This window comes from Pagrus pagrus, assembly GCF_965226575.1.
Source record: "Pagrus pagrus genome assembly, chromosome: 7".
NCBI lineage: Eukaryota > Metazoa > Chordata > Actinopteri > Spariformes > Sparidae > Pagrus > Pagrus pagrus.
The window spans coordinates 32,387,501-32,415,488 of NC_140191.1; the positions used below are offsets into that span (position 1 = coordinate 32,387,501).

Genomic DNA, 27,988 nt, shown 5'->3' on the forward strand with positions numbered 1-27,988 from the left:
TATTTCTCAATAAATTGTGATTTGTGCTGGTTGCCAGGGAACAAATGATCCCGCCTGTGTTTGCTCATTTATCACCACAGTGTCCTTCCAGTCCCACTCTCCTGTACCCACCCCCATCTTCTACCTTCCCCACTCCACCCCTATCTGTTATGTATCCTATTTATTTCTGTGTCCTCTCTCTCTCTGTGTCTCTGTCTCTCTCTCTTGCTCTCTCTGTAGATAGTATATGTGGCTCCAATGAAGGCCTTGGCAGCTGAGATGACTAATTACTTCAGTAAGCGATTGGAGCCACTGGGAATCACTGTTAAAGAACTCACTGGAGACATGCAGCTAACCAAAGGAGAGATCCTACGAACACAGGTACACACACACACACACACACACACACACACACACACACACGCACACACACACATTTGCACACACACAAGCACACGCACATACACCATGAGTTCTATGTTATGTCTCCAAAAAAATAGTTCATACTAAAGGTACAAAAGCAGTCCCTCCTCCAGGCTCCCTCTGCTACATGTGCACAGTGTATTCTCTAGCACCCCCAAGTGGAATGGATTGTGCCATTTCATCATTTATTCTCCAAATTACATCAGGCACAATTCTGCAAATTAGTAATGAATATGCATAAAATACATAACCATCTCATAACTAACGAATTGCATTTGTGCCCGTATGTAAAACTGCATATCAGGGTTAGGTGGATTGGGTAAACTTTTGTCATTTGACAACCCTCAAACCTGCAATAATCGATTTGTTTTGCGCTGCAGTATTTAGAATATGCACAGAAACTACAATCAGTTGAAAAGATAAATGAAAGAAACAAATCTTCACATTTAAGAAGATGGAACCAGAGGAATGTTGTTTTGCTTTATTTAAATACTTGATTGATATAGTTGCAGATTAATTTTCTGTTGATTGACAATCTGCTAATGTTTTCAGCACCAATATACAGCGATGCAGATTAAGTGAGACAGCCCACTTGGCCACCAGGGCAAGCAGTCTTTATTAGGTGGCAGAGATGTGCCTGATCCAGTAGTATCAGCAGCTTTTTCATATGTTGCTCTTCTTTTGATAGATCTGATCAGCTCACTTAAGTGCATGTCAAACTGGGCCATGAACTTCTATTCAAGGGGAACAGTCTTGAGCATCAGGAAATGTGCATTGTCCAGACATGAAAAATAAAATAAACCTCCAAAATTTGCACCCATGACTTGTCAAATGTGAGTAAAAATCTACGTTTGCGAATAGAATAAATGTGGTCAGCCACCATTGGCAGGTTATTGAAATATTCATACTTCACTACAAACTCTTATCACTATAACACATACAGTAAGTTGATTGACCACAATTTGTTTTGCATCGACTCTGCGCACTAGTCGGCCATGCGACGTGTGACTGTCAATAATTGTATCGCAATTCTTTGACCGACCCTTGCTCTCCATCATTGCTAGGGTTATGCTTATTTTATGCAGCTAGCTACTTGTACCACTGGTACTACAATGGACAACTTTTTGCTACGCGCTAACAGTAAAGAGAGTCTGCCAGTGAGTGATGGCACATTGCATGGGTAGATGAACCTGAAGTGAAAAATAAAGAGCACTGTGAAAGCTACCTTGAAAGGCAGCTGGATGTGATCTTGCAAATCTATTTTGCTATGCACTTGTGGCCAAACCACTGTGGTTTCAACCAATCAGCATCATATGAGGATCTACTGGCAACTACAGGTGTGGTTTAGGTGTGACAACTAGCAAGTGGTTAACAGAGATCGTACTATAGCATCAGTTATATCAGAACTGAAGGTTTTACCAGCCATTGACAGTAGACCAAAAAGTTAATTTTGGACCCTGAACCTCTGGTATCCTGAAGGACTGGAAATTATGATTCATATGTAGCCTGGTGCACTCTAACTTAAATAACACGGTAGCCATAGCAGCATGTGCCTGCAATAGCAAAAGTAGGTGTGGCTGACATTTTGTGGCTAATAGTTGATACCCAGCTCAAATCTGCTGTGCTAATGTTCTTATCAACAGCTGCCACAGCACAGGGATTCACACAGTGTATTTACAGGAGAAATAAGCCGTCTTGCCTGAAGTACAGAACACCTCCACTAACTTCTGAACAAATGAATACACGTTATAGAATATAATGTTGCTGTTTACCTTCAGTTCAAATGAGCAGAAATGCCACATGACACAGTAAAGACCTTATTTAAGTCAATAGATTGTCCATACTGTCATCTGGTAACTTTTGTTAGCTATGCTGATGGTAGGATCAGGATCTGTCTGATTTAGGAACGGTGACTGATCAGTCACATCATAACGCTACATTCAATTGCACTGTCCTGCTGCCCCAAACACTCACTCAAACACCAAATTTATAAATTGTATTGTTGTCCTATTTTTATATAATAATATATAATAACACCTCTTTTTCCGCAAATCTACCACATGAAGCAATCAATCAATGCACGATGTGTGTATAAACAGACGGTGCAGCAGATTACATGTAAACCATGGGCTAATAATTTAACGACCAGTAAATTGAAGGGATGGTTGGGATTTTTTGATGTGGGGTTATATGAGCTACATATCCCTAGTCAGTGTATTACCGGCTGTGCATTGTATTACACCGGAGATCAGCTGTTTGTGTTGGACTTTCAGCGGCTGTTTGACGGTTATGTAAAGGACCAAAAATGTTGAAAACATAGCGTGCACTTAGCAGTACAATGCTCTGCTGTTTTTCTACACAAGGGAGAGCTGACGGTCATCTACTGCAGGTAATACACTGACTAGAGATAAGTAGCTCATACAACCTCACATCAAAAGACCTGAACTATCACTACAAGGTAACCACCATGCTCAGGTTAAGTTACAAACACAGCTGACCACAGCAGCTCCTTATCTGGCTGTGACGTTCTGCTCTAGTCTCTTGTGTGATAGGACCCACAGAGTGGCTGTGCTAGCACCGCAACACAGTCCAGATGCTAATGATAATCCAGAGACAGGGACAACTTATTTTACTGACAAATATTCTGTGTCACCCAGCCAGGGTGTTGTTCAGTTGTCAAATACTTCTGCAGTGACTTGAAGTGCAGTTGATAACTCATGAGAAGATCTCAAGTGTTTCACTGTGCTGAGCGAGACTGTGCACTACAGTGAGTCATCAGTTGTCCCATGAAACCTTTATTCTCTATTTCTTTCTTTCATTGAATCCTCAGTTTTCATTTCTAAACAATTTGCATATCCCCTGATGCCCTGTTAATGTGGTCCACATAATATCATGGATATTATGCAGATTAATTGATATTAACTACATCATCAATAATTCACTTGTCATTAGGGAAGCCTTTAAATAAGGGTAGCTCTGATCAGCTGTGATGAACACATCCACGTGTGCACACTAATTTTCACCCCTGTCAGACGTGATGCTGTGACGGGCATTGAAGTTTGGAATGCTGGCTTGTTGATACTTTTCCATCCATCTCCGTTCAAGCAGCGTTCAAACATTTTTTAGTCAACTCTGATTTTTAAAGAGAGACTTAAATGAAAGATATTTTACAGAGATGAGAAAGAAGTGTGAGTGGCAAGATCTCTGTTCAGCATACTCGGCATCAAAACTGGCAACTGCTGTCTCACTGAGCCCATCGTAGCATTTTACTTTCTCTGGGCATTTTTGATCCCTTAGTTTTGGTTGTTTAAGAATTTTGACAGACATAGTGAGCAGTACAGTTGTCAATCCATGGAGGCCCCACCCCCTGACATACAGGACCCAGAGGATCCACCACAAATGTCTTGGTGCCAGACACCATAGGACACCCCCAAAAGTCTTACAACCAGGCCTTGACAGGTTGGAGCTGTTTTAGCTGCACAAGGGGAACCTTTAATGTTGGGGCTGATCAGTGTATATGCTGATACCGATTTATTTTTTAAGAGGAACAATTTTCTGATCCAGTATTGGTCATGTCGAATCATGGGTCAGGCTGTTTTACATGTTAACACATTAATTGGAGAGTGAATCAATAATTTGATTGTGATTTGAAACTTTCTGAGATCTGAAGTTTGTCCCTGGGCATACCAATGCCCACTGCTCCCTCGGGATGGGTTACATGCAGACCACCAGTTTCACTTTGTTGTACATTGTATGATATATGATCAAATAAAGATTCTTCCTTCCTTCTTCCTTCTTAGAGATGATTCTTTCTTGTATTGTTGATTTGTTACCTGTTCCAGGTATCAAAGGTACCATCTCTTTACCACCTGGGACACAAGTGAAGTTTTCCTATGTCATTAGTCACTGCACATGTCCCTCTGTGACCTTACTCATAGAGTTGGTGAGGAAAGAAGCCAGACGACTTGACTTTTTCATTACACATTATTCATCACTCCATGTTCAAAGCAACACTTTGTCCACATTTAGTAGTAGTTACAGTGGTTACTGTAGAGTTACACAAAACTGAATATTCGAAATATTTGATTGGAAATCTGTATTGAGTGTCTGTGGTGAGGCATATTTTAAAATCAAAGGTTTGGAATGTGACTGGTGCTCATTTCTAAACATGTCTAAGCACCTTTGTAAATCACACTCTTGTTTAGTTATGGACACAATGCAATATCTGTGTCATCGGACCTCTTACTGTAAGGTCGTACAACGACAGCCCACAAGTCACATTGATGAAGAGGTTTTAGTAATTTGCTTGTGTTTGGTCTATTTGCATTTGTTTTGTTACGGTGCACTGTGCTGAGCTCTCCACCAGGCCGACGTAGATTAATCTATAAAAAAAACATCTGAACTATTACGTAATGTCATTCTACATGGGTAATGATCCTCTCAGTCTTCTAAATAGGAATTACCAACCCCTCTTTAACAATATGGTCTTTTTGTTAAGCAGTAAAAGTGATGAGAATAATTTTGTCAATGACAAAATTAGCCAATTATGTTCAGTTGTTGAGTTCAATTTGTCAGTCAATGAGATGTTTTATTTCAGAGCAATCAAGGGCTTGTTCAAGTATTTAAGTACTGAGCAGCAGATGATGGAACATGTGAGTTCAGCCTCATATATTCTAGAGAGAAACCCCACATGCAGGAGTTTCCCTCTCTGTTGTAGAAAGAGGATTGATTCATTACAATGAGGCCAAAGAAAAGGGGATGAAAGCACGTTGAGCATATACTTGGCGAGAGAACCTGGCTCCTCCAGCTCAGAGGGAAGCGGAGGTTGGTAGATCCAGTCTGAAAAACTGAACTATGAGACTGAGAAGCTTGAGAAAACATGCATATCTGTTAAATCCAAAGGAAGTGGATTTGAGAGATTGCGCTGCTTCGAGTTAAAGTTATAAGCCTTGTGGGACTTAGGAATACAGAAAAGGTTTGGGTTTGGTGCGTGTAGGGGGTGGTGGTGGTGGCGGGAGGTTTATTCCTATGAAATGAGGCCAATTCCAGTTAATCTGCAGGTGTATTAAAGTTGCATTTCTATCAGTTCATGTGAAAAGAGTTTCACAAAGAGAATGATTAGTCAGATTCACTGCAGCGCGTCGCCATCTCTTCACTTAGTCTCGTTCACTTCCTCTCTCTCAACCCTCCATTTGACTGTGTTAGCATTAGTACATTTACACAGAGTGGCTGAGTGAGAAAGGCTGTCCACTTTTAACAGGCCGAAGTGATGCCACGCACTGTAATCTTGGTTGTCTTGTGTCTCTCAAAGTCCTCACGGCTTCATTCATCGTGCCCTTTTGATGTGTATGGCAGAGTGGGGCTACCGGCACGACTTCAACCACCTGCAAAGTGTAGAAGGGAAAGCAGTCATGAAGGATCCAAGGTCCAGCAATACTTGATACATTCTTCTCTGTGTTTATTGATGGATCATGAATCCAACTTTAAAGGTGCATACCACCACCTATTTTATCTGAGTGTGAAGATGCTGAGTTTGTTAAGTCAATGAAAGCAATTTGTTTTCATATTATGGGCTCTATTTATTGGCTAGAATTTCACAGATACCAGTAAATAGCCAGTAATATAAATATCCCAATATTGGGCCGATATTTATATTTTGTAGATATGTAAAGATTTGTGGATGCATTGTGATGCAGAAATGGAAGATTCTGCATCAATGCAGTGACAGAACGTCATCAGATGTTTACAGCCCACTCAAAATGAAAACATACTACTGTTGATTGTTTAGTTTCCAACCTGGGCTGGAAAATGAAGTTATAAAGTAAGATGCAACATCGCTCTCTTGCATTGAATTATAGTTGAGCATAGGCTTACTTACTTATTTACTTACTTCTGTTAGCAGATATAGCAAAGGGAGGCAGAGATCAGCAGAGAGTGATTAAAAAATCAATAAAATAACTCAATAATTACTCAATAATGTGAAACTGGACATCTGGCCGTGGTTGGGATTTTATTAACTTATTGTGAGGCACAAACTGGACGAGACGCACGCTGTGTAATCTGCCTCACAACAATTACAGATCACTTTAGAACATTTTTTAACTGAAGCTAACATCTGATTTCAAGACTTCAGTAAACGCTGTCAACTCTGCGGTCTGTGTGTGCAGCAGTCATGTTTGTGGTGTTTGCCACATTCAAGTGCCCTGTCTTAGAGCTGCTATGTGAAAATGATATTTTTGTACATTACAGCACACGTTTAATGCAGTGCAGACAGATTCATGTTTTGTTTTTGTTTACTTCTAAACAAAAAGGGTATTAAGATTTATCTTACTGCGTGAATGAAATTACAAAAAATTGATATCTGCAGTAATATAGATAATGGAGATGCATCAAGATGCATCAAGAAAGGTGCATTCGAAATGTTTGGTCCTGCGGCCTTCATCAGGGTCATTATACAAGTGTGACAGAAAAAATAAAACGCAAGCATTCACATACTGTAGTGATCATTGAGTTGTTTATGGCACATATCACACATACACAGAATGTCTCATGTTAAAAGAATGTGTTGGAGTTGAAATCCTGCATAAAGCAAAAGCCAAGCCATTCATTATAAATGAGTTGATGTACCATCATTTTTTTTTTTAACAGGCTAATATTGACTGTCTACCATGAAATAATTTTCCTGCGTTAAAATTGTATTCTTTTAGTTTTCTCTTCCTCTTAAAACCCTCTGAATAGGAGAAAAGAGCAGTTTTCATTGCAATCACATGTTTTCTCATATTTAGCTAATTGTGACTGCTGTTTTCATGACTGAACATAAGGACACACGCACACACACACACACACATACACAGTTGTACGTGACAATGTTGTATTGAGAAGGTTTTGATTACAGTTTGCCTTGATAAGCCGTTAGTTGTTCACATATCGCAATCCAGTAAATGTCTTTCTCGAACGTCCCCAGTCCATCGTCCTCCCACCTACCTCTTCCTCCCACATCCTTCTCTCTCCATGGCTGCGATAGTTACCATGGAAACAGAAAGGGTTTGGAGGGATGCTGCCATGCGGATGCCAGTGTGCGGGCGGGTAGCATCCTGGGACTTCCAGGCCCTCTTCCCTCTCTGTCCAGAGAGGAAATATCAGTTAATGACATCCAAGAAGGAGATGCCTGACAGTTTTCTTGCAAAGGGAGGACGAGAGGAGTGTGTCAAAATATCTTGGTAAAGTCATGTCACATGCAGAGAAATAGAAATCGCTGCCAATGTGTTTCAGCCAATTTTGCCCTCATAACATTTTAAAAAAGGACACTAATGAACAAAACTGTTGGTGACAGGAAGTTTACAGGCAAAACCCATGAAAAGCAACTCAAACAGTCATTTCAAGTCATTACTAAAATGTCAGGCTGTATTGAGTCATGGCACTTATTGTAAAGACCTAAGAATATCTTATTTGATATGACTTCTATGTCATTATGTTGATCACTTGTCAAATAGACTCACAGCAACATGAGTTATTAGTTATAAGTGCTGAAAGTTGGCAAGGTCCATGACGTCCTGTTCTGTGCATGGCTACACACATCTGTGCTGACCCTACTACTGAGCAAAGGCAAAATCACTCCCACCCACTACTCTTCAATTAACATAGAAAGGATTCGCAGCAATTAACAGAATATCACTTATCACTTGCTTAAAACAGATTTCTCTGACGATATGATTTACCAGAACCATTACTTCATGACTTCTCGTGGTGTAAACTTAATTTACACAGATTGAAAGAGTTTACTGAGCCATAGTTGTATCCTTCCACTAAAAGTTTTAACCCTAGAACTGTTCTCCTTTCTGGCAGTTCAGCTTTTTGCTAGTTTATGTCTATTTTATGTTGCAGTGATGGCACACATGGACATGGACAAGTTGCAGTCAGTGTGTGCAATAAAGGGGCGCTAAGCTAAGAGTCTATGTACATTTTTATACATTGTTTCATCTCAGTTTATGTCCAGTTTTTTTTAAACATCTCAATAAAATGAATACATACATAACTCCTGCAATTTGCCATTTAAAGAATAGTTTGTGTTATTCAGTTAGACAGATATCATAAGGTATCGTTATCATGGGCAACGTAATGTGAATAGTGTTGTGAGTTAATTTGTGATCCCATCTTTATTGTTTAACATGATTTAAGTAAATCCAAAGTCAAATCATCTTTGAATTCTGATCCCAGATCCTATAAGTACCTGAAAGAAGCACTCTGTAGGTTTGAGGAAGAAATGTTAATGAGAAGAGAAAGATCTTCATAGGCTGATTTTTTTTCTGCCTCAACAAACTAAATAGTCAAACTGTCCTTGTTTTCATGACTGAATAAACTAAATAAACACACTGACCTGAGAGGTTTTACTTTGACTGTTTTTTAATGTTGAGAAATTAGAGCATGAATGACTAATTCTTGTGCACAAATTAAGTTAGTCTACAATACAAATCAGTAAGTTGTATGCATAAGTTATTGATAATGTGATCATGAATTTGTAATGTTGTGTACATTTTAAAAAAAAACCGTACCTCTGCTGTGCTTTGCCTGGTACAGCTCTACCCCGTTTGTTAACATTTAGTCTGCTAATATCACAGTTGTAGCAAGCTTTTCTGCTACATTTATCAAATGTGCATACTGTATGTACGTATAAGTAATCTGCCTTGATAAATGGCACACCTTAAAATCCACCATCATAAGATTTCTAACTAATCATATTGTCACAAGCCTTCCTGTAAATGCTGCAGGAAATGTCACTGGTGTCTCCTCCATGCTGAGCGTGTCTCTGACAAAGAATTAACAAGGGGAAAAATAGACATTCATCTACATACCTGCCAAGCAGTGGCAGTAATGTAAAAAATGTCTGACGTAACTTTCTACATCTACCACATCAAAATAATGTGAAAGTGAACGGTAAATCATCTATGTGCAGTTCCTGCCTGAAGCTTGGGTTGTATTCTAGAGTCTAGTCTTTGAAAAACAAAATTGTACAAGCAGCCACTTGTTGATCTCAAAAAAGCCAGTGTTTGTTTTAAATATCAGTGAATCAATCACTTATGTGAGTAATGGATGAAACAAATGCTAATTTAGTTTAAATAATCTTTAATTCATATAATCACATGAAGTGTTTGTGGGGTAGAACAAATGAAACAAATAAATGTAACTACTGGTAAAAATTTTTTAATTATGTTTCATGGAAGAAACTTCAAACTTAGCTGCACTAGCATACTTGTATACTTCATGAACATACAACGTGAAGCCCATAGCACCTGCAGTTGCCCAGATTGTCAAGCCAACGTTGTCCTGACTTCTACGTGTATGGACTGATGAAGAGTCTGTTCTGAGCCTCAGACCTTGCCACACGCAGTTAATCTCCAAAGAAACACAATTAGGATACACTGTACTGTGTAGCACAAATGTTTACTTGAAGACATTTATATTTTGACAAGTTTTACCGTGCACCACAAATTGACTGCAAAATAGAGGCTTATAATCTTAGCATTGATCATATTTAGTGGAAAAACTAACCCTAACCCATCACATAGCACATTTGATCCCTTTATGTCCTATTGCTCTCAGAGACTTGACATCCTGATGGTGAGCACATCAGACACATCACAGTATATGTATGACTAAAATTCATGAGGGCCTTGTTTGTAGCTCAGGATGAAAATTTGAACTGGGCGCTACCCCCTGTTTATGCACAAAAGTCAAGAGGCATGCACTCCCTCTCTTATTGCTGTCTCATGAGCCTGCAGCTTATAGGTGCATTAAACACATGATTTACACACTCAGCTCTGATTGGGTAGTTGTTTTCTCCTGTTGCCACTATACTGGTGCTAGATGAAGCACTTCATTTTTAGTGATATGCTTCCACACTTTATTTTTTCATTAGTAAAGTCCTGGTTGCTAAGTAATATGATAAAGAACTGAGAACCCGTTGACAGCAACCACTGTCTCTTACTCCATTTTGTTTGAAGTAGAAAACTGCTGTGCTTCCGTTTCACAAAGGAATCAGTACAATAGGGATTAGTAGCTTCTGCTCATCAGAGGCTATTTGCATAAAGAATTTTTTAGTTTTCAAGTTCTGAGCTGGTTCTGAAATTTCTCTGTTGGTTGGACAGTTTCAAATTTGATTAAAAATTACAATGAGAACATAGTCAATGGTTTTTGGCATAATCACTGTGATGAATGGGCCATGAATGCACCATGAATAAGATTTCCTCTTCTTGCAGCTGCAGTAACACATGATGTTAATGTTAATTTGACCAAAACAGATGCATGGATATGATGGATTACCTATTCTCCCCTCTCTGGAGGTTGTTTTTTATCGCTCACAGAAGTGAGCAGTAGTGTTCTCAGAAGTAGGAATCATTCCAAAACCTTTTGTCATGCTTTAAAAAAAAAACCCTGTCCTGATTTAATAAATACTTCCTGCTCTCTGGTTTATTTAAACAGAGCCAGGTTTCCACTATGCTGGCTGCTCTTTAGTTTAGTGATGAATTAATGAAGAGAGCAATTCTTACAAGCTATTATGGGGTTTTTTTTTGGTACATGCTTATGGACCCATTCTCTGATTAAATTGCCATATTTAAGAAACATTTTCCTCAATGAAGTTTCTATTAAATTCCAAAAAATGAGCGGATTTAGATGATTGATTTCAGCCCTGCTGTGATCTATTGATAAATAGCAGCGTTCAGCCAAACAATGGCATGCTTTCTCTACATCTCCTTGTGTGTATTTCTGAGCTAATTAAGAAAGCCCTTTGGCCTGTACTTCATTTGCCAGAGCCTCCATTTAGATTAACCAGTCGCTCCAATTAGGAGCAGGCGCTTCCTCTTCTGTGAGCGCGCCAGCCTCTAATGGCTGGATAGATTGATTTAAATGCAAACTAGAGAGGATTTAATGAACTGCTTTTACAGAAAGAGTTTAATAGGAATTTGCACACCCACGGACAGGTTGTGAAACAGTTCACACACCATTAATTATGCATTGTTTTGTTTTTCTTAAAAGGAGAGAATAAAATTGTAGTGGAATTATAGGCACTGAGCGACACGCAAAGACGGTGTCCGTTGACATTTAATACAGGTGAGATGTTCTGATACTCTTGAATATAAAGGAATGCTAAGATGAATAGAATTTATGCTGATGTATCGTATTACCCAAATATGACAATTTTTCCTAACTTGTGGATGTAGTGGATCATAGACGGACATTGACATACATGCGGTAAACAGACTGTAGACTGTAAAAAGGAATCTAACTTAGTGCACAAAATGTGAGTAATGTTGTACGTCTGTTACATTGTGGTGTTATGATTTAGGTGCTTCTATCTGCATTGTAATGAGCAGAGTTACGGGCAATTGGGCATTAATGGGCCTTGAATCTGACAAAGTATTCTGCAGGGATGTTCGTTGTGTTGCTCTGGGTTTTACAATATGTGTCATTCAGTTAAATGAGTAGAAAATTGTGGAGAAAATTTGTCTCAGCAGTAATCTCCAAAATAATCTCAATATTCTTGGTAAATCCATAGAGATTTGCAAAACTGTATACATAGATTCTGGCAACATAATGCAAACAGCAGTTTGACTCGTGCTAATCTATTTTTGACCAACCTTTAAAAGTGTATTGAGGGAATTTTATGTTGGACTTACTTAAACGGATAATAAAAAAGGGTCAAAGCCTGAGCAAGTGAGGCCACGATATGTTAAGGTTTTAGCCCCTAGATTGATTTAAAGGATAGGGTCTCTTGTCAAGCCCTTTTTTTTTTTTTTTTTTTAAATGAGTAAACTGAAAACTGTTTTATTTTGCAAGTCTTTCTCGCCCATACCGATCGCAAAGAAATCCCCTCCTCAAACAATTTCAGTGTAAAAGCTGCATTCTTAACTTCACTTGAAGTTAATATGAGGCCTCAACAGACAGAATTAGACAAATCAAACTACAACCTGTGCGCAGATGGCTCACAGCGTGGCATTGGCTTCAGTTCGTTCCATTCAGTTAACATCAGACGCAGAAAGAAACTAGAACAATAAAGTTCAGGAGCGGGCTTATCATTTACTGTCCACTCCTCAGAACAAGAAATGTCTTGGGTGGGTGTTTCCTTCCTCCTTTTTTTTTGTTTTGCTCTCTGTCAGGCTCATATTAGATGAGATTCGCCTTCTTGACATTTAGCAACCAATCAATAGGACAAATGACAGCCATGTGACTGGGACATTATCAAGGTGCATTGATGTGTTTTCTTTTTCATTAGACCCACTCTGTCTAATAAATGGCCACATCTCTCAAACTCCAGCCTTAACAGTTTGCAACGCAGGACTCCTCTTGGACTCCAAACCAAGCTGAGATGATGGATGATTTGACAAAGCTCCTCTAGACAAAAGACGCAATACAGTGGTTTTCGGAGGGCGAGTAGCACTCCTCATAATGAGTAAAACAAACTTCAGTGTTTAAAAATTGGTGGAGCATCCCGTTAATCCTGCCTTATATTCTGTATATTTTGTTTAACGTAATTGATTGTGTTTTATACAATTTGTTTAAATCCAGACATACAGTACAGTAGTGAAAGATTTGTGGTGTTGTTAAAGAGTCAACACTTGCCAAAGCGGTTGTGCCTTGGTATGAAATCACAGAAAGCACTGAGTTGTTTGTGTACAAACTTGACACATTAGCATTAGCTTACCAAAATGAATTGGGAAGTGTAACTCCACCAATTTTTCACATTCAAGAAGTCATATTATGCTAATTTTCAGGTTCATACTTTTATTTGGAGGTTATTTGCTAGAACAGGTTTACATACTTTAATTTTCAAAAAACACATGAATGCTCTGATTTAGCCACAGAGTGAGGCATCTTGCCTTTGTTCAATCTTTGGTGAGAGATGCACAGGCACACAAGTTAACGGGCAGGATGTAGCCAACTGGAGTGTATATATTTTATGATAAATATATTAAAAATATATATATTTACGTATATAACATCTGTTACATAGTGACGAACATTAGTTACGGAGGTAAAGGCTCGACTCCTTTTACATTCACAAAAATGCTACATAACACAATGAAGGAAAGGCAAAAACCCAAAAAGCATGATCTGACCTCTTTAAAGAGTATTTACAGGTCTTGGGGAATACTACTGCATATGTGAAAAAAGTAGTATGAAGCCTTCTGTGGCTCCAGAGGAAGCTGGATGTAATCTGATAAATTGCCTCCAGTGAGTTGCGCTGTGGGTAATGTAGGCGCCAAGTTGTGAAAAGCAGTCCACTGGTCTAAAATTGCACTCCTATAACACTGTTGGACTCATCCTGGACAGATTCTAAAAGGCTTTCTTCGTTTTCAACCTGGTGCCCACATCACGCACAATGCAACGTAGCCACTGAGTGTCATCAAAAAATGTGTAACTCAGTTTATCAGATTACATGCAGCTTCCTCTGGAGCCACTAAAGCTTAATACCACCTTTTACACACATGTAGTAGTACTTGACAAGACCTGTACACACACTTTAATGTGTGAAATCGGTGGAGTTACCCTTTTAGGAACACTGTCACTGTTGTTTTGTCGCTGACTTTTACCAGCATGATTAGATTAATCTTTTTATCAGAAGGCAATAGTGTCTTGAAGAATTATTTTTTTTTAAATGTGTTTTGTTGTTGTTGTGCGTTGTCTGTACTTTTATTTAATAGCTTATATTCTATTGTGAATTGTATTGAATTAGTGTTCCCAACATCTTGATGTTTGTTTCCAGATGTTGGTGACGACTCCAGAGAAGTGGGATGTTGTTACCAGGAAGAGTGTGGGAGATGTGGCTCTGTCCCAGATTGTGCGTCTCCTAATCTTGGATGAAGTTCACCTTCTCCATGAAGACAGAGGACCAGTGCTGGAGAGCCTGGTTGCCAGGACCATCAGACAGGTTAGTCATACTTCCTCTCAGCTTCTGAATGTCTTCCTTCGTTACTCACCTCAGCTTGTTTTTTTTTGTTTTTTTATAAAATGTTAATTCAGTCTTTTCTACCTAAAGTGCCTTTGTCAGTTCTACTTGGTTCATTGTGTCTATTAAAATGACAACATTACAATCATTCATGTATTCCCGTTTATACATTCTTGCTTGTGTAAAGATTAAACAAATGAGATACAGTTCTTTAATTGGTTAGCCTGAGACATGTTTATTCAAAGAAACTGAATAATCACACTGACCGCAATCCCAGTGGAGCTGAATGTGATGAAATTAGCACTCAGGGTTGGGTAATGTTTAAATGCTTTTTGATACTGGTACATACAATACCCAGGTTTCAGCACCGTTAATAATCCATCCATCAGTCAATCAAATTTTATTTATATTATACTTTTATTCATATAATGCAAAATTGCACTATAAGGTGCTTAACAATTCGGTTAAAATACAACCATGCAGTAATAATAATTGTACAGGAAATTAGAGACATGATGGACAGAGAGACCAGTGTAGCACAGTAGAAGAAGAGGGTAGGTAAATATGCTGAAACAGCATGACTTAAGATTTCTTCTAAAGGTGTTTAAAGAGTGTGATGCCCTCAGATCCTCTGGTTGACTAATCCAGGTGAAGACCATAGACACTATATGCCACCTGCCTGTAGTTCTTTGTACTCATTAGTGTTGTTATGATGCTGGAATTTCTAAGTTAGTGAATAGTACTGTCTTAACAACACCCTTAAAGTTAATTTACTGCTGACCATAGTCAAAGTATTTTGCTATTGACTGAAACTCTACGGTCCTTCAGGTGCTTTGCTAAACTTGTTGTATTGGCACCTTCCGCTCTGCACTGCTCTGTAGCATTGCTTGAGCAGGGCATGCTTGTAACCTTTACTTTTCCTTGTTTATGCCTCAAATATGAAGTAACATCTCTCCTGCTGTTTTCTTTGTCTACCAAAATCTCATAGGCTTCTCACTTGCCATCTATCATGAGCTAACATAACAACTAAACAGATCAAATAAAATGAGTGATGATAAGATACTTTGAGCAAGTGAACAAGGGGGTTCTATGTGCACACTGTGTGTGTGTGTGTGTGTGTGTGTGTGTGTGTGTGTGTGTGTGTGTGTGTGTGTGTGTGTGTGTGTGTGAGCATGTGTGTGCGTCAACTCGCTGTCAGTGGGAAGACAGAAAATCGTTTCAAATATCCAAAATCGTTTAAAAAAAGATATCAATATTTTCACAACATTAGACCGAACAACAAAGGTCCCAGAATGGAGCCTTGAGGGACCCCACGCATTATGCCAGTATTTGCTGAGGTGTACTCACTTAGTCTCTGCCAGACAGATAAGTCCTCAACCTAATCTAAAACTGAGCCGGAGAGGCCAACACACTTCTGTAGCCCGGTAATGAGAATGTCATTAAGAACTGTATCAAAAGCAAAGCTTACGTCTAAAAGTGTTCTTATTGAGATTTTCTTGTCTTGCCATGTCATTCTCAGGTCATTTACAACCTTAACTAACCCTCTCAGCGCAGTGGTGAGCACAGAGGCCAGATTTAAATTGTCAAATGTGCAGCTGAAATGTAGGTCATCATTAAACTGTTCTAATATTTAGTTCTTAATGATTTTAATTAATAAAGAATGGTTTGAACACACAACGGTTGTCTGGCGCTCAGTCCATAATGGTGAAGCCTATTCAGTATGACCTGATCAGACACATCGGTTCATCTGACAGCCCTAAGACGTCACGGGAGTTGGGTTGCAGTGGCACCCCGGTGGCGTAAGCCGTAGATCCTCAGATACTGGTCCGATGTCGAGAGACCAGTCTAATGACACTCTGAGACATTTGGAGTTCATTATCTACATCAATTTGCCTACTCCCTGCCAAAGTCAGGTGGTGCACCTGCTTAGTCAGCTAGCGTTGCTTGACCATGACTATTTCAAATGGCCACAATGGGCACTCACTCGTTATCCAGTGCCTTTTATAGCCCCAAATCAAACATTCTTGCTCAATAACAACGTCCACTATATTTGTGTGAGGTTTGAGTCTTGCCCCTCATTCGAGTTATAGCCCCACAACTGAGCTGAAGCGGTCCCGCAACAAACAAAACTATTTTTCATAACTCAGATACATAGGGTACATACATACACAAACTGAAGCAAGAATTATACTGTTGGCCAAAACATATGCAGCCATATCTCCATAACTAACTAATTTTCCCTAACTAATTTTGAGGAGTGTAAAGTCTATGTGTGGGAAACACTGTCTGACACCTTCTCTTGGGTCAGTTGGTTTGTTGGTTGGTTGATTTTAGGGGTAGACCGATTATTGGCCTGGCCCATTATTGGGCTGGTATTGAGCATTTTTCCAATCACTGGTATCTGTGATTTTTCTCTCAGATTGCTGATTAAATAAACTAATGTAAAAATGTGCTACTTTGGCTCTGATGCAGCATCCTCTCACACAAAGTCCGGCCTACAACACTGTCTGATTGGAAACGCATCACAATTAATAGCTTATAAACAATAAAATAATGAATCTGCAAAGTAACTAAATGTATCAAATAAATGTAGCGGGGAGGAAGTATATAGTAGCAGAAAAAGGAAAAACTCAAGCAAAGTTCCTTCAAAATTGTAGTTAAGAACATTATTACAGTAAATAGGTCTAAGGTTCATTCCATCACTGGTTGTTCTAAAATCTTGAAGATTTAAATTTTTACCGAAAATTAATGTGGGTTCCAAATATGGGTTATCGGTTGCCTTGATTGGGAGGTTGTGGAAGGAGAGGTATGAGTTATACAGTTGAGCTAAAAGTGACAGTTGCATGCCAGTGCTCTGAGAACACTATGAAGTTAGTAATTGTAACCTGCTCACCAACATCGTTAGCAGTTTCAGCAGCAGCAGCAGCACCTGTGACACACAGCTCATCGCTGCAGATAAGGTACTTAATAAGACTTAGCCCCGGCTGCTGTAATGTCAGAAACAATGATACTCCGATGTGAACGCACTGTGTACACCCAGGTGTTCACTGAAAAACAATGACTGCCAATAGCTAATTTGGCATACTTTTAATGACACTCATTGACCAAAATGTAAACAAATACAGGCTTAAAAATATGTGCTCATGTCGTAGCCCACAGATAAATGGGTTTTACCATGGGAACATGATGTAGTACTATGCTGCAGTTGCCTTGATCTCTCATCCTATCTAAAAGGGTCCCACACTATAAGACGCTGAAAGCCCCTTGAAGCATAGTGTAAAATGGAATAACTTTAACTTTTAGGAAGTTGACAGCTTTCAAAAACAGATGCAGATACATTTTTATTAGTACACAGAAGGTTTGAGGTTAATAATCATTTAACTTGGACTGAAAATGCTTCTTTAATCCATCCAGAAGATTTCTGCCAAGTTGCACTTTTATTCACGTTCTATGTGACAAATAAAATTTCAAGCACAACAAACAAACAGAAAAAGGCTCACAGACAGTGCTGTACCTCTCCTTATCATCTCTGTATTGCGGCAGTGCACGTCACGCACCAGTCATTTTCCACATCTACCCACATTATGCACAACATCTCCCTATAGCTTCTGTTAAACACTCATGTGAAAGCTACAAATGAGACACAAAGGGAGAGAAGAGACAGGGTAGTCAGAGTACAGAGAGACTCACAGCATGTGTGTGTGAGTGAGTTTAAGGAGGCAGGGGAGAGTGAGCAGTTAGTTAAACTAGGGAGTGATGTTTAGATATACACGTCCTGTTAATTAAAATGTTTGGTTGTATTTGTTCCTGCGATTATATGTGTTAGTGTGCGTCAAGTCTCAATAACATGTCATTATAACATATGCTCATATTACCACCTGGTGGAAATATGTTGATGCTGATGACGTCTTTGGAATAAAACAGTGTACTCAAGTAGAATTTGTAATCATACTTTGGGTATTTCCATATTCTCTTACTCTCAGTAACTACATTTTGAACGGAAATATAGTATTTTTTACTCCAGTAAATTGATTGTACAGCTGCAGGTACCATGTTTTACATGATTAACATGTAAAATACATTGTATTGTTCAAGAACAAACCAGTGGTTTTAAAATAAAACAACTTATAAAACAGCAGTATCTGCTTGTCATGTTTTATATTTAAGTAAATGTTAACAGTTCCATCAAAGGGATATTTTCCCTTCAAATTTCTCCCATGGAATAAGTGTTTTTGGCCCAAACAGGTCAAATGATTAGATATTTCAAAACAAAATGCAAAAAATCAAAAATGTAATTGAGGAGAGTTTTGTAGTTTTTCCACTATATTCCAAAACCCTTGATTCCAATGTGCACGTCTCTGTTACCTGGCGTGTGTGATGCTGTTTTGTTCTGTACTCCACATGAATTCATATCCTACTGGTAGCGTTTCAGAAGCAAAGCGTCATGCCTGCCTGATGTTGTTGACTTTTGTGCTATTACCGTGGGTGAGTAGGCTACGTAGTTAAATTGTTTGGTGGTTTGACTGTTTTAATTGTGTTTATTGTTATTCTATCCGACTTTGTTTTGCTGTAGATCCCAAGTCTGCACAGGGTGTTTTATCTTGAAAATAGACAATAAACAATAACTCAGTGAAACCTCTTGCTGATCAAGTAAGAGTGGGTCTTTTTTTACACATATTAATTCAGGGGAAAAAATTAATTGTAATTTAAGTAAAGCATTAGCAAAATCGGAAACAATGACTTTACAGTCAAACATTTATTTGCTAATCTAAAGACAAAGATATGACAACAGCAAAACAGAAACTAGACTACTAGGTAGGGGGTTGAACCAACTAAGGAGCTGTGTTCAGCAACACAATAGAATGTGAATGGAGGAACATTAAAACAGACTGCGCTTGCATTGTTCAAAGCTGAGATTACTGAGTAACCGAAAAGAAACCAGGAAATCTAAGTTTGGACTGTTTTCTTATCCTAGCCTACACTCGTTTAACCTGTAAACCATTAACTATAATGTTCAACCCTTGGAAAGTTTGGTATACCTGACGAGGCTGCAGGAGAAGGAGGAGACATTACGTCTGATGAGGATGAAGAGGGAGGAGGCGTTGTCGCTATCCTCCAGTTGGCCTTCTCCGGCGTGAGGTCCTGTATCAGTCTCTCTTTCTCTCTGTTTCATGCACACTTTGAAAAGTTGTGCAGGCAGTCTTTAGTTTTTTCATTTTTCATGCAGCAGGCCTCGTGTGCACCATGCATGCTCTTGTTGCCAGAATGCAGCTGAGGTCCAGGCGGGGATACCCTCCCTCGTGGGGGTCAAGTGGTGAAGAGGGCTCCTGGCTATACCTTATTGGTATTATTCCTATTCTTTTCTCAGTGAAGAGAGTTAATCCTTTCTTTAAAGGGCTCTTTAGACTGGGGGGTGTTGTGTGTTGTCATCAGAGGTGACACTTGAATGAACTGAAATGTGTTGGTTAAAAAAAGAGTGGACTGTAAGTCAATTAGTATTGCCAGGTTGTTTTTTCATATGTGATCATTTGTCACTGGTGGAGCAACAGCTAAGCATTAGTCAGGGCATTTCAAATTTCAGAGTGATTATGTGAATTCAGGAAGATGGAGAGAAGGAGCTGTCGCATCCCATATCCCATCCTGATGAGTTGCTGTCATGTGTTAGTCTGTGAAGGAAATTAATGAATGTAAAGAAGTTGTAAAGGAAAAAACCACCGCTGACTCATACCGGCATCATGCTCTGGGAATTAGATTTTCATTCTGAAAATATTTCCATAAATACATGTCCATTTTGACTGGCCTTGACACTGAGTGATATGACTCACAGTATCCAGTTCATGAGGGCCTTTAGATCTGTTGCTCTTAACATCAAGGAATGTGTGCTAAGTGTTTCTTTGTGAGATTAAGACTATATTTCTGTGTATGCCAAAACACATCAATGTGCCTCCACACTCTGAGTCGGAAATATACAAAAGAACAGTAAAGATGAGGAGGAATTCCATGAAATGTCATTCACATTCGCAACAATGTAAGAGCAACCGTCCCTATGTATGACTCTTATGTACAATTATGGCTTTATATAGCAGCTCTAAGAGTTCATATTACATCCCATCCAATCATCTCATATCTCATCATCAAACTGTTTCACTCTAAAGGATGAGATGAAAGAACGTGAACACAGAAAAAAAAGATGAAACGATGTAAAACGAAAAGGAAAATAAGAAAAAATAAAGGAGGGAAGAGAAGAAACTGATTAAAGTTTATATATAGATATTGGTTGCCATATTATAGATAGAATAAGGATTGCATACCTACAGGTGTGTAAAAATAAAGTAAAGCCTTTGTAGAAATGCCCCACTCAGTGTGACTGGAGTATGACTGACCAACTCAAGAGCTCATCATTATGAGAAGTGCTGAAAACACCTGGATACTAGTTGTATTTCTGAAGGACTGAGACCCGCAGAGTGAGGAGAGCACAGTGAAACAGAGAGGCAGGAATGAGCTGCTGTGCTGTGCAGCGACGGAGACCTCTTGGCAGGGTTAACCGCAAGGTAATTGAAAACTGGTCCGTACATGTGACCGCTGTTTACTCGGTTCACAGCCCATTTATCTGCAGGTTTAGCTGATATTACTGAAGAAGGGCTGACTGGGCGCTTTGTGCACCTTAACACCTCCAGAGGTTGTGCTGCAGTGCACAAGTCTGAAGCCTCTTGACTGTCTATCTGTGTGCCAGCAGACTGCACATGCTGTCAGTGCGTGGAACACAGCTGTACAACTGGACTTAACCTGGTGACATCACAATGGCGTCATCAGGGTTATTTTCTCAGACTTGACAAACCTCCTTCAGAATTATAGAACACTTTCTGAAGGAGGCTTGTCAAGTCTGTTTTCACAAGGTGAGAAGTTTTTTAACCAAATTAACTTGGACACACAAACTTGGTGTAGTTCCCCGTTGAATGACTGATTTCTCACAGTCAACTAGATTGTTGTCTGAAAGAAAGATGAGTTTTACCGGCAATAAAACGTGACATTAGAAGGGGACAGTCATGGCTCCCTCAGGAGTAGCGCGTTGGCTCAATGATGGGAAAGAGAAACAAGTTTTACCTCCATATGTGTGGGATGGCAGGGAAACAAGAGAAGTGTTAAGAGTTAGTGTCTACTCCTCCTAGTGCACATCTGATTTAGTTCCTGAACCTCAAACAGTGTCCCATCGCATCAGTCATGCACCACCAGAGTATTCAGACCATCATCTCCACTGCTCTGCTCCAATTGTTTTTACTTTATGCCATTTAACGGTAGATCTGTGTTGTCTGTGTGGGGGTAGCTCAGAAATAGAAGTAACCAGTCCTCCTCTCAGCGTGGCGATGTATACAGGTAGATTTGTGCTTTCACTTTCACTGTTGCCTTGATCTTTGGCACATATGGATGATGACAGCAAACACACTGCAGAGGTGTGAGGAGTAGCAAAATGTTGCCAGGGGTTCTGAATAATGATCCTCTGCACTGCATGAAAAATCATATAGTAGACAAAACATTTTGTCTGTTTAATCCTTTTCATCCACAGAAGTCTGTTGAAAAGTGTCTGGCTTCTGGAAACCTGCAAACTGGTCACACATTATTATCAAAGTAATATGGTTTGTCTCTTGGAAAGAACTGTCATTTAGCACTCATTGTTGCAAAAACTTTCTTAAAGGTAAGGTTCCATGTAGAGCATAGAAAATTTGAATCCGTCAGAAACTTAGACTGTAGACAGATTATCAGAATCATAATCAGAATTCCTTTATTAGTCCCACAAATGGGGAAATTTGTGTGCCACAGCGGCCAAAGGACAGTTCAATATAACAAGATTAACACCTGGGAATAGCATGGACATTTTTTGACTTGACTAATAAAATGTTACCAAACATTGTTTTGCAACATTTTTTTTCTGCTGCTTAAAGCCCGACCAAAACAGCTGATACAGGTACAGTGCGCAGCAGGCACTGCTGAGCTTGTGCGTAGGAATACAGATGTTGTACTGTTGAGGAAATGTAGTGCCACAGAAAAAGGCTGTCTGACAGCAATGTAAAGTGCCAAAAATGTTCAAAATATAGCGATCACTTAAACAGATATATTTTTAGGTGTGCCCTCTTTTAGGTGGATAAAATACGTCTTGATGTTGGTCCTCTTTAGCAGTACAATGCTCTTGTACCTCATACAAACCCGCATCAAAAGACCCTAACTATCACTTTAATATCCATTTTCCTAAGCTGCCGATGCAGCTGGAGCATGTAGCTTGTGTCTATATAAATTATTCGTTCATCAATGTGCATGCTCACATCTTTATCATTATAGTGATCATTATAGTGATCGTTCTTGGTTTGGACAGCCCTTTAGACATGTCTGCAACCTATCTGTGGCTCTCAGTTCCAAGCCCAAAGCTGACTACCAAAGACATGATACCCCCCCAAAAAATATTCGCATATACAGTGTATTGTTTGTACACTGTAGTGTTTAACAAATGTTACTCAAACAGGAAATAGGGAAATAGCGCTGTTTTCACAAACTCTGTGTGTGTGTGTGTGTGTCTTTGTGTGTGTGTCGACCAAGGAAAAAGATATATCGGGCTTTGGATGCACACACAATACTTGAGATCAATTCATTATTTGTTAGGCTCTGCATGTGAGATTAGTTGACAAGAAAATAAACAGACTATCACCACACTCATACTCTTATGTGTAGCCGTAGCATGTAGACATGTTAGTATTGACTGTAAAAAGAAGTCTGGAGAAAAGAGCACTAAATTGCTCTTGTAAGAATAACAAGCTTGTACAAAGAAAAGATAAGTCATACAGAATATTTTAACCTTTAATGCTGTTTTTGTTGCACAGGCTACAGAGGATTATGTCACTGAGTAGATATAGGACTACTCTTTTGCCACTAATTACACATATAGTAAATGTGAATGGCACAGAAGCAACATGTTAATGTGTGTCTTTGTGTGAGAACTTGTAAACAGCTCAAAGTCTGTGCTCCACAGAAGATGCTGGGTGCCAGCAGAACGCCTGGCAGACCCTACCCCACCTCCTTCATCTCGCTGTCCAATTATTGCCACACCTGACAGACTGCTGTAATTGATTGCGCTGAAGGAATTAAGGCGGCTGCCTCTGATGCGCTAGGTGCTTAAGTTCATGTCTTCAGACACATTAATATGGAAATCCCTATAAACTAAATGATATTTGTCCCCCTTTTTATGCAAATGTTTTCGAACCGAGCCAGTTATCACTTTGATGTTTTGCTTGGAAGAGCTTTGGTTTGGACTACATTTTCATGGCCAGGTGTACTGCTCCCAATTATGCACTGCATTCAAGATAAAGTCCCTCTAACCTTTATTACAAAGGCCTTTAATGTTGCTGTTTTGTAGAGCTTCTATTTCATGGTTTGATATTTAAGAGCATATTCTTTGTCCATATTGTTTCTCTGAACAAAAGGTTCCCACCCACTGCATTTTCAGGGCAGTGCGGATCCCTGCGTTCCCGTAATGTTTGCATGAAAAAAACTTGGAGCGTAGACAAAGATATAATGACTTTAAGTCCTTGGTATGGGTCAAGATTATGCTTTACCCATTATGCAACTTGATATCACCTGTGTGTTGGTATCTGTTCTGCTATACGGGTTTCAAAGGCCCAGGGGTTTAGGTGTCCATGCAGATCTACTGACAATAACTGGTACTCTGTGTCTTTGTGAACTACCTGGATCTTAGTGCAAAGCCACAGAGGACTTCACAGATCATCACACTGTCTAATTTTGTGACCTATTAATTTTACTTTTTTAGTTCATTGCTCACTCTCCTTGGGGAAATTGTAAATTGAGCTGTTAATCACACTTACCTTATGTTGTTATAAAATTTTATGATGCCACAAACTTAAGTGAAACACGGATTCTTCATCTCTTGTACAAAAAAGCAGTAAAACACATAGTTGCATAAAGTGAAAGGCAAAGTAAAGGAAAAACCCAGGAGACTCTTTGACTCTCTGTAGGTGAACATGATGCACATCTGCAGTATGGAGGTTCAGCAGCGCTGGAGTGAATGTGTAGTGCGGGCCCGGTCCGCTGGCAGGGATTGGTTAGGTCTTATCTTGATGGGATGGTTTGACAGGTACTGCATCACATTAAAGGCCTTACCAATCTTCCCTGTCACATTCAGCAGGAGGCTCACAGATAGGGCAACCCCCCACCCCCACCCCAGTTTTCTCTCCTCTCACCCACCTTGATACACAACATATTGAATTTTCTCCGGGTTTCAAAGACAAAATAAAGACATAAGCAAGTACATAAGCAAGATCATTTACTTTGTGTCTTAGAGTAAAAACATCACCCCACAGCCATCTACTCACTTTCTCTGTTTTTTAAGTTTGAATTTCTTCTGCACCCTAACATCCACAGAAATGTTATTACAGCCTTTTCTCAGCTTCTGTTGATGCACATTCACAGTAACATCAGTGCTTCTTTTTGCTTCAGCACTTTATTACGTGCATTACCTGCAGAAATGTTCCCGGTGGCTCAAAAGGCAAAATCCTTTCAAACTGTTGTTATCCGTAAACACAGTTCATTTGCAAAACGATCAAATTGTTTTAATTCATGTTTGGCTCAGTGTTTCACATTTTTGGGAATTCCCATGATTCACTGTCATAATGATTGTTTATTATTAATGCATATAATGAATGCTTTTCATCAAGGTCATTTCAGAACAGATTCCTGACTTATGCCTTGTGACTTGTGCCTGAATGATTGAATAGGATAAAGATTGGTGTAACCGTGACACTGTGCTTTTGGCTGATGTTTAGGTGGAGTCCACCCAGAGTATGATCAGGATCCTTGGACTGTCAGCCACCCTGCCCAACTATCTGGATGTGGTCGCCTTCCTCCATGTCAACCCCTATATTGGCCTCTTTTTCTTTGACAGTCGCTTCAGACCGGTGCCACTCGGACAGACCTTTGTTGGCATCAAAACCACCAACAAGGTAAACAAACCAAGATGATGTGAATGTTTTAACTTATAGAATCTTACGTTTTACATGAAGAGGTAGTTTAGTTCTGTAAGGTGATACATGAATACAATCTTCTTTATGGGAAACAACTCCGACAAGGGGGATGATTGTACTGAAGAGCTGCTTCTTACAAAACGTATCCACATCACAAGTAGGGCTGTGAAGCGATTAAAAAAAATCAATCTAATTAATTACAAGCTTTGTGATGAATTAATCGCAAAAATATTTCAGTGCAAATGTATTTTGTTAGTGAGTGAATTCATGAATAAATGGACATTCTAAACTGTAAAAGGAGGTGATATTTTAAGCTTGAAGTACTCCAATGGTACAAAAAGTCCTTGCTTGTCAGGCATTGAAGAGCCTAGCTGCTCCTGATTTTAGCGTATTACAGACGTCTTCAAAACAGTAAGTGACAATGAATTGAGTGGAAGCCAAAGATATGTTGAAGTAATGTATAAACAGTGTCACGATTATATAGTTTGTCCAAAAGAAGGCCCTTTTTTTTCAAACTTGCTAACTCGGTACATAGGGAAGAACCAAATATAAACAAATTATTATTGAGCCCATAATTAGTGTAACATGCACAGTATGATATTACAGTATGGTAGAATGGCCACTTCATAGACCAAGTTGGAGCCGTAATTAAACTGATATCATAAAGACATTTTGGCTCTTCTGTCACAAAGCAAGGCATGTAGCAGCTCTGGCCAAATATGAAGTTAGTCGTACACAAACCTGTGTTAGACCAGAGTCTGGACAGTATGTAGGTCACAACTGTAAGTGCCTGAGATTCAGGAGTTGCAGGACTTACAGTAATTACTGAAGTTAAATTGTTTATTATTATTATGTTTCCTGTTCAGATCCAGCAGCTTCATGACATGGAGGAGGTTTGTTACAACAAAGTTCTGGAGCAGGTTAAAGCCGGTCATCAGGTAAGGTCTTCTGCATGTTTGAAATATTCAAAATATACACATGTTTACATAGTGTATGCAAAGATCTTTGTGTGATTGAATGTAACAAAGAATGCAATCTATAGACACATACATTCAGAAGAACATTCACTACCTGTAAGTCAAAATTGTATGCCCCCAAAAAAATGTTTATTTGAGTGTTTTAGTGTTTTCCACTTATTGTGCATAATTAAACTAGCAATATCATCCAGTCAATATATTATTCTTATGTATATCCTTATGTCTGTCATGTTGTTCAAACAGCAGCCGGTTTCCAAACCGGTTTTCCAGGGATTCTAGTCTAGTGTTGACGTCATTGATGGCTGTTTTCCTGGTTGGAAATCTGAGCAACTGAGATAATCAGAGCTCTGTGTGCAGGATTAAGAATGGACATGTTAGCTCTTCAAATAAAGAGCATGACAAGCTGCTAACAGTAGCCTTTGCTCTGTAGTAGTAGCGCCTTAGCTCCCACATAGTGAATGTTCCAGTCCTTTACATGTAACCTGGAACAAAGCCCCTTCATGTTGCTAGGTTACTACTATAGATAAAAAGCTAGTTAGCTTAGTGTGAAAAATGAATGGACATTCTGTGGACATTACAGCTCTGTTCTATTTTCCTGTAGGCCTGTGTAGGTATGTATGTACTTTAATCCATCAGTCTTAGAAATGAGACCAGAGCAGACTAGTCATACCTACTGTACCGAACAATTCCCCTTTCCCTCGAAGTGCGTTTATCTGCCTGATTCGATCTTCTCATTGAAACCAGCTTTTCCCAGGTGTTTTGTAGGTACTGTGACCTTGACTTTTGAAGGAGGGGTTTGAATTTCCCTTATGGAGTTTTTTTGCACATCACAACAAATAGGTCTTATTTTACAAGACAGTGTTCAGTCTGATTATTTTCCCCAATCATCACCACCACCATACTCGGTTCTGATTTCACTAAAACTGTCATTGTGAAATGTTTGGACTAGGACTTGTACTAAAAGAGGCACAGAGGAATGTAAGCGTAGCATCAGAATACAGTACGTCTTTAATACAACTCCAGTTTCCCTTGAAAATATTTCTCTGAACTTTTTCATGAATAGGAACCCCTGCAGTAAATATTTTTTTGAGCCTTTTGGAATGAACACCTGCTATCTGAAGTCTCTGAAGTCCTTATCTCCCCCAGTGTTCCTCTCCCCTTACTTTCCCTTTCCTTCCCCCATCAACAACCACCAGCCCCCACTTATTCTGCTTCAACTCTACAGCCTCACAAGGCCTATTGGGACCTTGAGAGTAGTGAATTCAGACTTTACCGTTTAGCTCCCATCTGCTACAGGAGTTGAGCTCCCTATTGAGCACAGTTTTTATCCTGTCTGCATCATTTTATTGCAAGTGCACACACATACACACACCCCTTTTCTTACTTTTTTTTCCTTCTCTCTTGCTCATTATCTCCCTCAGAGACACACTTAATGTGAGTCTAGCTGTGGCCCTTGAAAACTTGTAAACCAACTTAATTCTACTGCACCACTGACAACTTTTTTATCTCTGTGGTTCAAACGATACAATGGTTCAGTCCAGCTTGTAGGTTGAGGCCGCTGAGGCCACAGCTCAGCTTGGGAGGCCTCCTCATCGCTCAGTATTAAATTGTCAAGAGGTGGCAGTGACATATATTAATTT

The 27,988-nt window shown here is 39.3% G+C and overlaps 1 protein-coding gene across 1 annotated transcript in view; it reads left to right on the forward strand.

Annotated features, from left to right (window-relative positions):
* ascc3 (activating signal cointegrator 1 complex subunit 3) overlaps positions 1–27,988 on the forward strand; it is a 180,035-nt gene that overhangs the window by 84,874 nt on the left and 67,173 nt on the right. The window contains exons 10-13 of the mRNA XM_084356676.1: positions 220–360; positions 14,165–14,329; positions 25,174–25,350; positions 26,238–26,309. Of these exons, the coding sequence (XP_084212802.1) occupies positions 220–360; positions 14,165–14,329; positions 25,174–25,350; positions 26,238–26,309 (555 nt within the window). The remainder of the gene's footprint in view (positions 1–219; positions 361–14,164; positions 14,330–25,173; positions 25,351–26,237; positions 26,310–27,988) is intronic.